The following is a 16,153-nucleotide window of genomic DNA, read 5'->3' as shown; positions in this document are numbered from 1 at the left end:
GATATCAAGTGTATCCCCAACAACATGGAAAAATACATCTCGTTCTCACTCAACGGTCTGAGATTTATCAATAGCGCTCAGTTCCTCCTGTCGTCGCTCGACAGTTTGGTCAAGGCCAACGATACCTTCCCCATCACCCATCGATACACCGATGCAGCGACTCGACCTCTGCTGCTTAAAAAGGCTGGATGTCCGACTATCAGCGAGACTTGTTGGGTGAGAACACACTGGCTCAGGTGGAAAAACTTCGTCCCAAACTTGATGAACAAAACCAAGAACGTTGTGCACTATCACAACCTGCAGCTGTACCTGTCGCTTGGTATGAAGCTGACCAAAATACACCGAGTGCTCAAATTTGATCAAAAACACTGGATAGAACCGTACATTCGGTTAAACACCGAATTGAGAAAACGAGCCACGAGCGACTTCGAGAAAAACCTCTACAAACTCATGAACAATTCGGTATTCGGCAAAACCATGGAAAACTTGAGGAAACGTGTCAACGTAAAACTCGTGCAATCGCACCAGGAGGAAAAACTCAGAAAACTGATCGCCAGCCCGGCATTCAACTGAAGCAAGCTATTCGATAACGACTTGGCAGTGCTGCACATGAACAAAAGCCACATAAAGCTCAACCGGGCCCGTCTACGTGGGGATGAGCATTCTCGGCCTCTCCAAACATCTCATGTACGATTTCTACTACAACCAACTCAAGAAGCAATACGGCAATCAATGCGAGCTGCTGTACACGGACACCGATTCCTTGTTGTTGAATATATGCACCGAGGACGTGTACGAGGGCATGGCGAAACACATGCACCTGTACGACACCAGCGATTACCCCCAAGACCACGCCCTACACAGCACGACCAATAAAAAGGGCCTCGGCAAGATGAAGGATGAATGAGCGGGCACACCCATCACTGAATACGTCGGATTGAGACCCAAGATGTATTCCATCTTAAAAGCCGACAACGGTGAGATCCGAAAGGCGAAAGGGGTCAAGAAATACGTGGTGAAACAACACATCAAACACGCCCTCTTCAAACAAGCTCTGTTCAAGAATAAAACGTTCAAACACCGAAAGAATGCGTTGAGAAGCGACAAAACACAACATCTATGGAATCCCCCTGAATAAAACCTCCTTGTCGCCCATGGATACCAAACGGTGGATCGCCTTACTCATACGGACACACGCGCATATACCACTGATTAGATCTCAACGCGTTGGCAGTTTCCGAGACCCCCAATAAAGGAAACTCCATTCAGCATGTCAAGGTCTAGCGAAAAACTGAGATGAGGGTCTAGGCTGGCGAGCTCGGCTGTACATCAAATGATGTCTCTGCTCGAAAATCACTATTTTATACTAGGCGCTGGGAGCGGAATTACGTAGAATTAAGCCTATAAGGTACCCTGTAATAGAACCCCCATTATATAACTACTATGCGCCATACCACAGCGTGCAGGATCCAAACAGCAAAACTCTGATGTCTAACAATCATAAGGGTGATATGATTGCTTGGATTAAAAAATTCAACATCCCGTATCTGTCGAAAGCGAAGAAATATTGTGGCTACCACCATATCATTGTGACCTAATTCCAATCAAGATGATATGGGGTATTCTGACAGGTGACGTTGCAAGACCAAATACCACATTTAAATTACGTGACGTTGAGGCCTCGCTGGGTAAAATCACTGTTGACATGTGGCAACACTGTGTAACCAAGGTTGTCAATGAAATTGAAGCAGGTTACTGTTCTCGTGATGGTCTCCAACAGGCAACTGTCGCACCGCTTGTTATTCCATCAGCTATGACTGTGATGCCACTGATGACGAAGTCACAGATCATTCAGAATAGATTTGAGACGCACCTGTCTATTCCTGTTGCTGCTGTGCGCCCCTCTGCGCCAACTGTCAACAATCATGTTTATAATGATGATAGTTTGTTCACTGTGTGTCGTATGTCTACAATGGCATCCTTAACAAATGACTCCTGGGAAACAAAATGGCCAGTCTGAGTCTGAGTACCACATCAATCTTTTGTTGACCATGCTTTACATGGTTTTGCAAACATAGCAGGCCAATGAAATGGGTCTGTAATTTTAGGGATCAGTATCATCCCATCCAGGCATAGCTACTGCAGAAGAATAACGTCAGCAGGCAGAAAGAAGTTTGCCGAATTTCATCAAATTTACTTATCTAGGTTTCTAAACATGATTATAAACCTATCTCTGATTTTGTCTGTAGTAAAGTAGGATCCTTCCAGAATCAGGTAGACCTCGGCTGTGACTTTGCACAGATCATTTCTAAACCTAGGTTTTGAAGTACACGTTTCGAAACCACATATAAGGTTAAATTTCGGCCATTTCATAACCTAAGTTATGATTGATACAACTTTGTCTTGCTATCACTGATTGTAAAATATCACATTATTGAAACTTCAAATATATATAGTGGTGATAACTGGTTTCGAACCCGCAACCCTTTGCTCTCTAGCTTGGCGGTGTTATCCACTAGGCTACGAAGGATCGCTGTGAAGAATGAGATTGTTTGTCAGTATGAATCATGTGTTCCTGCTGATACTGCTGTCAGCGCATGTGCAGGACACGGGTAGCGCGTGCAGACCATGTCTAGTTGCACGTGCGAGGCAAGGTGTTGGCTGCCACTCACATCCCAGTTGACACCGGCTGTTCCATCATTTGTGGGATGTTCCATCAATGTTCAGGTACACAAAACATTTGCATGTCTAAGACTTTGTTAACATTTTCCCCATTATCAGAACTAAACTGAATTGTTTTCTTGTCCTGCTGTTTTTGAATTGAGACACATAGTTTGAAGTGAGTGGTCAGTGGTTGTTGCCAGCGACATACACACTGCCCAAGGGTATCACAGACATGTTTGATGGATGACAGGTCTGATCGGAGTGCTGGCCATGGTCAAACAGGTATGTTCTCCTGTTGGAGGTACTCAGTAACCATCTGAGCCCCATGTGCTCGTGTTGTCATCCAGAAATACAAAACTACATCCATGTCGGCACACAAATGGCACCACGTGTGCCTCCAGGATACTGTCATGGTACTTCACAAAAAGGGTTTCTAACAATTTCATATGTCTGTTTGCAAAGAAACGAAGTTCTAAGCCACATCATGATTTGTTCCTGGATCGATTGGACTCCCTAAAACCTGGTTTGTTGAGACTGATTGTTGTTGTCTCTGCCTCTAAAGAGATTGTTCAACTTGGAGCTACTGATGGCATGGATGCTCAAACAATACCTTCAGTTGGTTTTCCCTTTCCTCTTTGCCAAAAGGGTCTCTTGATGCACACCAAGAATTTATTCCAGAATACTTTGGAAGTGATCATTTGGCAGTATGAATGCTAGTGGAATTTACGCTTCATTGTCAATGAATACATGTGAGAATGTCATGCAGCTGCTGAAAAGATTGCTGACATAGCTGAACCTGCCAATCTGACCGATGCTACCTAAAATCATTCCTCTGATATTGATGATTGTCTGATGCCAACTGATCCTGAGACTGTAGTTGACCCTTGTCCATATGATTGCACTCAGATTGCACTAAGCACATTTGCTTTCTTAGTGGAATTTGTCAATACTAAATTAGGCACCCAATGAAATTAAGGCAAAATATTATTGTCTCTTCTTTGTATGTATAGTAACACATTTTTATCTTGACATTTTAGAGTACAAGTCAGGTTCACTGTACATGGCAGGAACAAATGATGTATAATCATCATATATGAAACTCACAACAACCAATGTAAGAGAGAGCTAGAATTACAAGCAAATCATGCAGTATATCTATTCAGTATCTGCATTCAGTATATAACACTGATTGACACCACTAACAAGTGAAACAACACCAGGCAACTTACAAATGTCTCCAGTTCAAAGACTGGACCAGGAATATTCAAATTATTTTCGTGATGCACCTAGGTAAATTTACACATTGTTTCAGTAAAATAAATATTGATAAACATGAGAGTGATATATCCCATAAAAAGTGATGGAAGAATTTCTCTCTTTTCACAAATTAACCATAAATGGTGTAAAACACACACTGATCATGTTGATATGTGAAAACAAGAATCTCAAACAGATGATGTTATTTACTTTTATTCAGTATGTTGGTTACAATTACAACGTGGACAAAAAGATACACAGAGACAGCACAACTGTAGAATGTTATTTTGCATGTAATGCCTTCTGTTGATCACACAGTTCAAGTAGTCTCACAAGAAGGCTTTCAGTCATATCAAATGTAACCAGGGCTGACTGCAACACATTGATTCGCTGCGTTTTAGGCATACTAGACAGAGATTCTCCACCCACACACACACTAAAGTCCAGGTCCTCGGGAAGAGGCCACTGGTCACCTTTGGCTTCCAGGAGGTTGTTGAGTTCCAGCTTGTAATGAGCTGTTGACATGTCCAAGCCTTTCCTTATGGCATCAAGAAAATTGGTTTCATATTTTGGAAAGTTGGTCCATATTCCCGTAATGTTCTGATTTGGTTTGTCTCGAATGATCAGGAATCTTAGAAGGTTTAACACAGAGATTATTCTATCGGAATTTTCCAACAGATCAGTTGCCGGACCATCAGGTAGTTTCATCAACAACTTCAAAATCTTGTCCAGATAATTTCCAATGAAAAATCTTTCTGGAACTTCACACTGAAGGTTCTCTCTAATCTGTTCCTTGAGTATCTGTGTGACAAAGCCTTGGACACCGGAGTGTTCACATGATGCAATGATCATATGAAGGAGCTTGTACCGCCCTTCAGTAATGAAACACTTGATGAATACAGGCAACAGTTGTACACACATCTGCCTTAGTTTCTTAGCAGGGCAGTGAATCATGATTGCCAGCATATCAGAAGTCATGTTCATATAAGCATTGTTATCTAACACATCAGCTGAAAGTGAACCAAGCTGAAGCACATCCAAGAAGCTGTTCAACAAGAGCAACCCTTTGTAGATTATGAGGAATTCCTGTCTCTTCAGACACAGTGAGATAAAGGGCAGATTGAACTCCAGAAGATAGCCATGGCTGTAAATGCTTGGTAGTCTATCAAGGCCGAGATGCTCCACATACATCAGGTATGACAAACAAGCTTGAGCAAGCTCAGAGACTGACTTCACATACTTCCAGTTCTCCACCCTATCATCTTTCTCAACAGCACTAGACATCTGACCATCAAGACGCCTCTCGTTTTCCTCGTTCTCTCTCACCATAGCATCTGTGTCTTCTGTATCCTCAACATCATCTACATGTGTTCTGTCATAGCGTGCCAGTTCAAGGTACTTATGAAAGTTTCTTTCTACATGTACAAGAAGATCAAGAGTTCTCTCAGCTAGGCACCTGCTTGTTGTCTTTGCCTTTTGTTCCTTTCTATTGTATTCCAAGTCTAAGTAGGCCAGAGGGTGCTCTAAGAGAAAATAGAGATGTTTCTTCAGGGTTAGAACCTGGGGATTATTCCTTGTCCTACATGCCTTGAACAGAGATACTTCTTCAACAAATGGTTCTAAGAATTTGAGGTAAGCAGAGAGAACATCCTCAATTCTGTGAACATCAATATCAGTGTCAAGCAGTTGTTGCTCTTCATCTTCAAGATCAGTAAATTGGGGAAGTGGTAGAGATTTAATGTGAGCTGAAAGTGTTTCTAAAGCAATGTCCAAAGAATGAAATCTTTTAGAGGGCAATTTCATAAGGGTTGCTTGAGATAATTTTAAAAGTGCACTGTATTTTACATCATCATTAAAACAGTCTGCCTGTTCCAAGAGTGCCAGAATCATCTCTTTGGGATTACCATTGCGAACGAGGTAAGACAAGCATCTCTCACATGCTTCAAAGAAGTTTGGATTCTTGTCAAGAATGTCCTTAGTAACATATTGCGTCAGTACTGATGTCAGTTCCCAGAATACACTCTGGTCCGACAACTTATGTTCAAGGATATATGTTTTGAGTCCTTTGGCATCTCGGAACTCCACACATTCTTTTATCTGGGTAATTAACTGCTGACCATCTGTGATTCTTTCAATCAGCACAGGCTCACTTCTTCCATCCATTTCAAGCTTCAGTTTAAAGTAATACGTTGTCTTCAACAACTTCTTCATCCACACCATGAATATCACAAAAAATCTGAAAAGGAAAAGAGACCAAGTTAGCTGCTGGCTTTTATCTAAGACTTAGATCATGCAGATATTTCAGAGAGAACCAAACAGAAACATTAAAAAAATGTTGATCACATATGATATAAATGTCCAGACAGTGTTTAGATGAAAGCCAGCACATAACTTCACCTCTGGCTTGAAATCACTCAACATTTTATCATATTTTTTACAGAAACAGTACTTGACTTGCGCAAAGAAACCTGAATCTAACAATAAACATGATATGACTTAAAACAAATAACTCTCAATAAACTTCTGACTGGCACAGTTAAATTCTTAAAAATCAATTACCTGTCTGAGATAGATATCTCATTTTCTTTTCAATGAAAGTCATCAAATTCTAACTCCCCATTAGATGTGAAGTGTTGCAGGGTTTCTTGAGGAAGTGAATTCTGCTTCATTTTTTCACCTGCTTGTTTCCGAAAGCAAACCCAATTATACCTTCGCTAACAAGGCACTCAAAAAAGGATTTGGCACATATTACATACTTCCAGAAATATAATCATGATAATAGCACAGCTTTATTCAGAGCTTGTCATTCTGAAACAATGTTTATGTCGGCAGGGCACCAGATAAGGGCCGTATCAGCGTATGTGCGGATATAAAATGTGCATACGATGTGGTAGGTGAGGTGAGGTGAAATTGGGTTTTACATCGTGCTTGAGAATATTTCGCTCATATGACGACGTGCATGCGTGTGTATGTGCGGCTGCTTGTACTAGCCCAGACTTCAGCTGGTTTTTAGTGCTAGCCCACTGAGATACCATGCCGCAGTGAAGCATGAATACCCCACTCAGACACATTATACTGACTCCGAGCCGACCAGTCCTTGTTGTACCCATTAATGCTGAGAGCCAGGTAGGGACCAACAAGTACCATATTTAAACGTCTTTTGGTATGATGCGGTTTGGGATCGAAGCCGCGACCTTCCGCTCTCCGGGCTGACGCTCTAACCACTACACCACGGAGGCGGTCACGATACGGTAGGAAATAATTTAGAAAACGTAGCAGATACGCACTACAGCAATGGTGTACGGTCTTACAATCATTTACAGACGTATTTATCTGAAAAAGTATTGTTTTATTGTTTATTGACCTGTTTACACAAGAGTAGCAATGTTGTTGTGCTTACATGAAACGAAACACAAGATTACTGGTACTCCATTAAATTCCATAAGTACTCTAAATATACTCTTAAGGTTTCCCAGTACTCCTGCATTGAAAAAGTAAGGAGTACGTACTCCTGATGTTGAAAATTTATCTGGAGCCTTGTGTCGGTCTGATAGGAATGCTTTATAAACTTTGATAAGCAGTGCAGTATAAATCATGAACACAGAGATTCCTGGCATATAATCAGGTTATCCAAGAGAAAATCACACTAACAAAGACAACATCCCTTACTATCAGAGACCCTATTACTGTTCAAAATACAGATATACTAGACGTGCTAGCCTTATCTGAAGTGATGCTGTCTGGGATTTTTCTAGGCCTGTTCAGCAGCAAGTGTCAGTGAAAATTCCCTGATAGGAAAATGATAATTAATGTTATGGCTTATATGGGAGACTTGTACTTCTCTGGTAACAGGATGAAAAAACAAGCCCTAATTTTGCTTAGTTATTCGTTATGCTGAAAGGGTTGTTGTCACGGGTACTACAGATATGTACCCCAGGTACGTTTCTGTATACAGTACCCTAGCCAAATTAAGAATACAGAAATGTACCCTAGGGCGAATCCACTCCGCACCATTTCTTTATCAGAACTGTAATAGTATTGTATGACATGCATTCGATTGCTTTATATAATCATTAACAATCATACACAATTACAAATATTTCGCGGTACAAAAGACCAGAGTCGGGTGAACGAGAACTATTACATGAACTGGTTTTGGTTTTGGGCTGAAGAATACGGACACATACGCCGTTTAGGATACTGGGTACTTTCATGGTTTTTGTTCACTTTTGATGTTTAAGGTACATTTCTGATTACAGAAACATACCTTGGGTACATATCTGTAGTACCTGTACCGACACCGACCCCTTCAGCCTTAGTTATACATGATTGCATTCACGTATATATATGTTACTTTGTTAGGGCTGGGACGGGTAACCTGGATACCCGGGATGGGTGGGTAATGAGTTGGACCTGGGTACCCGTCTCAATAGTCTGTCTCACAGTCCCTAAACTACATTATTTTCCCTACTGCCTAGCCCTCTCTGCAGTGCTAAAGCCCTAAATAAAGCAAGTCTAGATGTCCTCAGGTTCTCTGGTCTCTCTGGGGCACCTTTTCAATTCATATGGATTTGTTTGTTACTAATACTATCAAAATTATGTGTATTCAGAGACTAAGCATTAGTCTACCGTCGCAATACCCGGACCAGTTATGATCATGTGACTAATAGATTAAACAATGTAATATGTTATCCTTTCATGATTAAAAGGTTGCATTGTCTTTGAAGATTTAGACAAAATTACAGTCACTTCTTTTGAATATAATACATGGTTACGATATTGAAAACCCCGAAATTTTAGCCTCAGAGCTGGAGAATATACATGTATTGCCATTTCTTACAAAATTTCATGTCAGAAACTAACGTAACGGGTGTCCGGCTAGGGTAGGGTAATAGGGGGTGGGGTACCCAGGTAGAAAATTTGGACCCCTCCCAGCCAACTACCCAGGAGGGTCCATGTAAGCAATGTATAAAATACAGCCCATCCCACAGTCCTTGACAGTCATTTTTGTGAAGGACGGCCTATTAAATAAGGCCATCCTTTGGTCGGGGGAAAATATTTCAAAAAATAAACTTAACTTGTTGATTTTTTATTGTATTAGTGTTTGGGACTGGCTGTGATTGTTCAGGACTGGTCCTTTTTTTGGACAGTCAGTCCATGGACAGGCCACTATTTGCCATTGGTACACTGATCAGCTGCTGATGTAAGTTTACTGATATGACCAGAAAAATGCCACTTTTCGATTTAACTACAAAGGCAGTTAGTTAAGTGCAGCTTATAGAGGCCTTACTGTACCACGCATGATAATAATGTATCTACTCCAGGCTTTGTCAAGCCATGAATGTATGATATTATGAAATCAGTTAGTAACAATTCAATTATTCACGTTTGCCTTGATGATTCAATCATTATTCCTCTTCAACAAATTGATGGAGTGCGGTAATTTCGTGGTAGTCATGTATCGTCAACAACTTAAATATCTTGTTGATAACTCTTACCAATGCGGGAGTAACTGTCGAGTTTCCTAAAACAACGAACACACGCCATTCTGACTTACAGCAGGTGAAAAGCTCCTCACAGCGACAACGCGGAGCACTGTACACTTTCCCATCACACTCTGGCGCAGCGATGACTTGGCATAACTTCTTGTCGTACTGGTTCACCGATACTCCTTTTCATTTCGCTACGAAACTGGGCCCCCGTCTCTTCATGCCACAAATTGACGATGCGCATACAGTCGGGAACCAGCCAAGCTGGGCTCTGTCTTCTCAAATCGGTTCGGACATGAAAGATGGTAAGGGTAAAATATTTAATTAACTACATGTATTTCTATGACATTCCAGATGTTAACTTTTGTAAAATAGTCACATGTGATTGTATAAAAAACTGTCATAAATTTATATTACAATACAATCATTTCTGTGTTCTTTTAAAATACTGTCGTCAAATAACCATGACAATATGTATTGACAAGTAATGACAACATGGTTTATTTCACTCCGTGATCTGGCAACTTTTACAGGAAAAAGTCAATAATCCACTTTGGTAAATCTCATAAGTTGAGATAAACCTCTAAAAAATAACAAATCCTATTCATGTTACATTTTCATTGGGATCTCTAAATGACCTGACTCTGTAAACCATGACATAAACTGATACTTAAAGTGACTTTGATAACATTACTTCAGGGTTTTCCTTGCCATATTGCTCAGACATAGGATTCCCTCTGTCATCTGCCACGTGGAAAATATTTCTCAAACTTGCTATTTATGAATGAAATTCTTGTGAAAGAACAAATTTTGTAATTTGTTTAAACAAGCTGGAACATTATTTTCTCCTGGAATTCAAGTTGATGTTTTGACTGACAAAAGATACCTGCTCATAGACAATGCTTTGTACTGTTTTAAAAAGCAAATCACCGAAGTGATTAGTTAATCAGGTATTGAGAGAGAAAAATAAGACAATTTTGCTTTGTATTGCTTGGTAAAATATTACACATCCAGATTCTTAAATATGAATTATCCGGATTATTTTAGAGAGCTGCACGTGAGGCACTTACTACTATCCAATAATTATGTTCAGCAGAATCATGTAGTTGACAACACAGCATGTTGTTTGTCTGTCCTGGCTACCAGAAGTGGTTTTGATTGTTTGGTTAAAATGCAAAAAAATAGAATAATTGAAATACACGCCAACTTTTCGTAATAATTCCTAAAATAAATTGTCAGGTTTGGGAAACAAGTTTTTCTCTCTTCCCTGATGAAAAATGACTGACCTTCTGTGTAAAATTTCACTTGACGAAGAGGCAAGGGAAAGCCCAGAAACGTTGTGTATACAATAAAGAAGAAGGTGATATCCATGATTTTGTCTTATACTTGAATACCAACTTTTATATGCTTCTCAAAAACCTTACTGTATAATATTTTATGACTGAACACACCGTGGGGAAGAGCCTGTTTTATTCAACTTTTAGGTTAAATTGGCGGTTTGTAGTTTCATAGATCCAAGTGGTGAAAATCACCACTGTCCTAACTTGCTGACAGATAATATACTCAGTGAAAATGAAATTTGACACTTGCTAAATTGAATCCCACAATTCAAGTAGTGTATACCGCATCATGGAAATAGACTTGTATCACAGACACAGACGATAAAAAGTGGACTGTGACCTCATATAATTGGAAAAATTATGTATAACGTTCCTTGCACCCCTAACGCGACATCTCATTGATGGTCTGGGCTTCATTCCTCTGCTGTCACACTTGTCTTCCCAACTCATCCCAAATGTGTTCAATCGGGTTCAAGTACGGGGAACGGGAAGGTCCATATGACATCAACACCAGCGGTATGTAAGAGCTTGTGCATCAGAACTGCAATATGAGGCGTACCGTTGTCATGTTAAAATGTCAGTCCAGGAACACATACTATATAGTAGATGCATGTATGCCTAAATTACAGTAGCTTTGTAGTAAAAGTTTCAAGTGGGCATGTTGTAGCTCACTGGCTTCAATTCTCAGTACACAGCGAAGAAAGACTAAATTATATCGCTAAAAACTTCTTTCACATATTCGTTTAATTTTTAGAAGGAAATACACCTTTAGTTGAAAGGTGTTTGCAAGTAATAGTGATAGTTTTATAACTAAAAAAATTTGCTAGGGTGTATTTGAGGTGTGTGAAAAATATGACATATCGCCGATCTGCCATTGAAATACTACAGGGCGTTGTTTGAGTGTTTCTAGTTAGTGTTCAAAACATCTTTCACATACACCTTCAATTTTTATGAGGGAATATACCATCAGGTGAAAGGTGTTTGCAAGTAATAGTGATAGTTTTATAATTTAAAAAAACATTGTTAGTGTGTATTTGAGGTGTGTGAAAAATATGACATATCGCCGATCTGCCATTGAAATACTACAGGGCGTTGTTTGAGTGTTTCTAGTTAGTGTTCAAAAACATCTTTCACATATACCTTTAATTTTTATGAGGGGAATATACCATCACGTGAAAGGTGTTTGCAAGTAATAGTGATAGTTTTATAATTTAAAAAAAATTGTTAGTGTGTATTTGAGGTGTGTGAAAAATATGACATATCGCCGATCTGCCATTGAAATACTACAGGGCGTTGTTTGAGTGTTTCTAGTTATTGTTCTAAAACATCTTTCACATACACCTTCAATTTTTATGAGGGGAATATACCATCAGGTGAAAGGTTTTTGCAAGTAACATTGATACTTTTTTTTTTTTTTTTTTGTTAGTGTGTATTTGAGGTGTGTGAAAATATGACATATCGCCATTGGTGCTTGTGATGCTTGGAGTGTTATAGTTCTAAAACTTCTTTCTTTCTTGTTGATCTTAGTATTTGACAAAACTGGAAAGGTGTTTACAACGCTTTGTGATAGTTCTAAACTTTCTGTTCTTGAGGGGTCTGTGACAGTGTCAGTTAACATTCTGTCAATGCCCATGTCATTCCACATGCAATAAGATATCTGAATTAGTTACTAATGTAAAAACATGTCTCAAAGTAATTTTTTTTTGAAAAAGGACAGCTGATGTTAACATTTGTGTTCTACCGATAGTTTTGCGTTCTTTAACATGTTTGGGGAGGGATGGCCGTGGTGTATCATTTATTCTTTCATTCATTCACATATGTTCTTTTTCTTTTGTTCTTTTTCTTAATTTCTTTCATTCATTCACATAAAATTCTTGCTCTTAATTCATTCATTCATTCATTCATTGTAAAATTCCGACTGATACAATACACTGGCTGAAGTACTGTTAAACGCAGCCGAAGTTGCGCTGGGACCGAACCAAGTCACTGTGTGCGTTGGAGCATGACGAGGCACACGTTAATTAGTACAAATGGTAAAGAAAGCAAGCGAGTGACCTATCCCTGTTGTAGAGTATCCCCTGGTTAAATATTACACATCCAGATTCTTAAATATGAATTATCCGGATTATTTTAGAGAGCTGCACGTGAGGCACTTACTACTATCCAATAATTATGTTCAGCAGAATCATGTAGTTGAAAACACAGCATGTTGTTTGTCTGTCCTGGCTACCAGAAGTGGTTTTAATTGTTTGGTTAAAATGCAAAAAAATAGAATAATTGAAATACACGCCAACTTTTCGTAATAATTCCTAAAATAAATTGTCAGGTTTGGGAAACAAGTTTTTCTCTCTTCCCTAATGAAAAATGACTGACCTTCTGTGTAAAATTTCACTTGACGAAGAGGCAAGGGAAAGCCCAGAAACGTTGTGTATACAATAAAGAAGAAGGTGATATCCATGATTTTGTCTTATACTTGAATACCAACTTTTATATGCTTCTCAAAAACCTTACTGTATAATATTTTATGACTGAACACACCGTGGGAAGAGCCTGTTTTATTCAACTTTTTAGGTTAAATTGGCGGTTTGTAGTTTCATAGATCCAAGTGGTGAAAATCACCACTGTCCTAACTTTGCTGACAGATAATATACTCAGTCAAAATGAAATTTGACACTTGCTAAATTGAATCCCACAATTCAAGTAGTGTATACCGCATCATGGAAATAGACTTGTATCACAGACACAGACGATAAAAAGTGGACTGTGACCTCATATAATTGGAAAAATTATGTATAACGTTCCTTGCACCCCTAACGCGACATCTCATTGATGGTCTGGGCTTCATTCCTCTGCTGTCACACTTGTCTTCCCAACTCATCCCAAATGTGTTCAATCGGGTTCAAGTACGGGGAACGGGAAGGTCCATATGACATCAACACCAGCGGTATGTAAGAGCTTGTGCATCAGAACTGCAATATGGGGCGTACCGTTGTCATGTTAAAATGTCAGTCCAGGAACACATACTATATAGTAGATGCATGTATGTATGTATAACAGTAAGATTCCCATGGATGACAATCGAATGAGGTCTACCGTTGGCAGAAAATGGTCCCAACCCCCTCCAAAGGCTTCAAGGTGTAGAGGGGCGACAGTTATCATCTTGGGATCGCTCTTTCTCTGTTCAGTCTGACAGCTTTTCTGTACAGAGATGCTGTTCAGGCAGCAAGACACGCACGCATGCACACCCCATACCATAGGCGGATCCAGAGGGGGGGACTCTGGAACGGATACTTTCTTTTCCTCTGGCTGAGGAGCAAGTTCATTAGTATCATCTTTCACGGATGAAATCTTAAAATACAGTCAAATCCCGATGAGTCGAATCGCTGGGGACCAAGTAATAAATTCGACTTATCAATGTATTCTAGACATAGGTATGTCTATGAGGGTAGAAAAAAAGATGATCCAGTCCTAATTCCTCCGCCTAAGCATTTGTTTATCTAATGATTTCCCTATCACTAATAGGGGCACCTTATCAGTTCCAGTCTGATCAGCACAGACAGTGATTTCCGTAAAATCACTAATCTGCCTTTTGAACTCACCCGTGAGCCGCGCTGGTTTGTTAATTGGATCAGTTTGCTACACCAATCAACTTCTCATTGACTGACTTCGGCTTATGTATACGAGATTGCTGTTGTTTGAATCTCATGGGACCAACTTTCCTTCTCGAGTCATCGTGTGTATTTATGAGACGAATTCGTGTAACCGGTATTCAAATGATGACAACTATAACAGGGAATGGTCGGGACCGACAGGTACTTCGAGTTATGCGTAATATTCGAGACACCGGCATTCGACTCATCAGGATTTGACTTGTCATTTGTTTTTGAAGTGCTAGACGCCATGGCATCAAAGTAGCATGAGAGTTATCCCCCTTTCATAGAAATGGAGACTGCTCTCGAAAAATAACATATCCATAACACACCACATGTAAATATGCTGAAATAATTAAGTGTAAGCACGTGCCTAAAGTGCCTAATGGCAGGTACGCTACTGACTGAATCCTTTAAATTGCCCCAGATCAGTTTAATTGGATTAAGGTCACAGTGATAGGGCGGCAAACGTAGAATTTCATGTCCATGCTTTTTCAACATGGTGTCAATCAAGTAAACAAGGGGTGGTTTGTGAGCTGGTATGATATCATGCAGTTTAGTTTCAGTAGCTTTAGCTTGAAAGTCGATACCATGCCTGGACAACCAAGAAGTCATCTCATGTTTTCTGGAAGCGGAGGGAGGAGTCTTCTCCAGGGGATCTCTAACACTGTGGTATGGTGCGTTGTCCATTACCACAAAACACTTATCAGGTAGAGCAGGAAGTAGCTGCTTTGTGACGTATTCTGTGAACACTGTGGACTTCATCTCTGTGTGGTAGTCACGACCATCAGTAGATTTGGATCTAAACACCAAGTCACATTCTCACAAATAATTTACATTTTGTAAATCTGGAAATGCAAATGTCGTGTTCATCTTCAAGAATTTTCTTCAGTTTTCTTGACGAGAGATGTTGGTTTCTCTGATAGAAACGGCGAATTATGTTCCTCATTAGTCTCAAATTGAAAGTGTCCAACTTTACTGAAGTTTTTGATTTTGAGACGGTCCCTCAATGACTACTGTTAATCACCTGATCAGGGGAGATAACACGATAAAGTGTTGAACGCTTTATTTTTAACGCCGCCACTGTTCTTTCTGTAAACTTGGTGATAAATTGTAAAGGATTTCTTGTTTCGGCTTCATTCATGAAGAATACTATACATAATCTTGATCAAAGATTGCATATCTTTGCTTAACATGGGGAAATTATCCTGAGGCTAACAACTCTGTCCTTTCAAGTCACTTGTAATTATGACCCGGGGTCATGACGTTACCTAACCCGTAAGCTGTTACGTTTAGTGCGACTAAACCCCGACACCAACACAAACAGACATTTTAATGATAGTTACTTAAGTAACTTTCCCCCCAAGTGACCAACAAAGTTAAACCTATTTTTTCTTATTACGTCAAAGGGGATCATTAAGATATAAGTTAATGGCATGTGGTCAGTTGGTGTTAGTTGGAAGATATTTGACAAAAGGGGTGTCCAAAAGTTGGGTTGACAGACTATAAGTAATTGTAAGATTTCAGCTTGGGTTTACCGCGAGACATATTCATAGTTGTTGTGGTCAGTTCGAAATGAGAGGATGCAACCACGGGCACAATAGTAAGTTCGCATTTCGACCATATTACGTTCACAAACGAAGGGCAAAATAGCGGGTGTTTTTAACTGGAACACTCGACCATGATATTGTTAAATAACACACCTGGCACGAACAGTGTGAAACAGCAATGTATCTGACAGCGTACCGATCAC

The 16,153-nt window shown here is 39.7% G+C and overlaps 1 protein-coding gene across 5 annotated transcripts in view; it reads right to left on the bottom strand.

Moving 5' to 3' along the window:
- LOC124262121 (ubiquinone biosynthesis protein COQ9, mitochondrial-like) overlaps positions 1-9,591 on the bottom strand; it is a 74,936-nt gene extending 65,345 nt beyond the window's left edge. For 2 of the 5 annotated variants that reach the window (XM_046696597.1, XM_046696606.1), the window contains exon 1: positions 9,420-9,562. In XM_046696597.1, coding sequence (XP_046552553.1) covers positions 9,420-9,468 — 49 coding nt within the window. In that variant the 5' untranslated portion in view covers positions 9,469-9,562. Of the gene's footprint in view, positions 1-4,118; positions 6,158-6,480; positions 6,735-9,419 lie in introns of those variants that run through there. The other 3 variants (XM_046696583.1, XM_046696573.1, XM_046696591.1) reach the window with 3 other exon arrangements.
- Positions 9,592-16,153: the final 6,562 nt, after the last annotated feature.

The sequence above is a fragment of the Haliotis rubra genome, unplaced genomic scaffold (genome assembly GCF_003918875.1).
Source record: "Haliotis rubra isolate DU_JTF1 unplaced genomic scaffold, ASM391887v1 Scf12, whole genome shotgun sequence".
Lineage (NCBI taxonomy): Eukaryota > Metazoa > Mollusca > Gastropoda > Lepetellida > Haliotidae > Haliotis > Haliotis rubra.
This window is presented reverse-complemented; position numbering and strand designations above follow the sequence as displayed.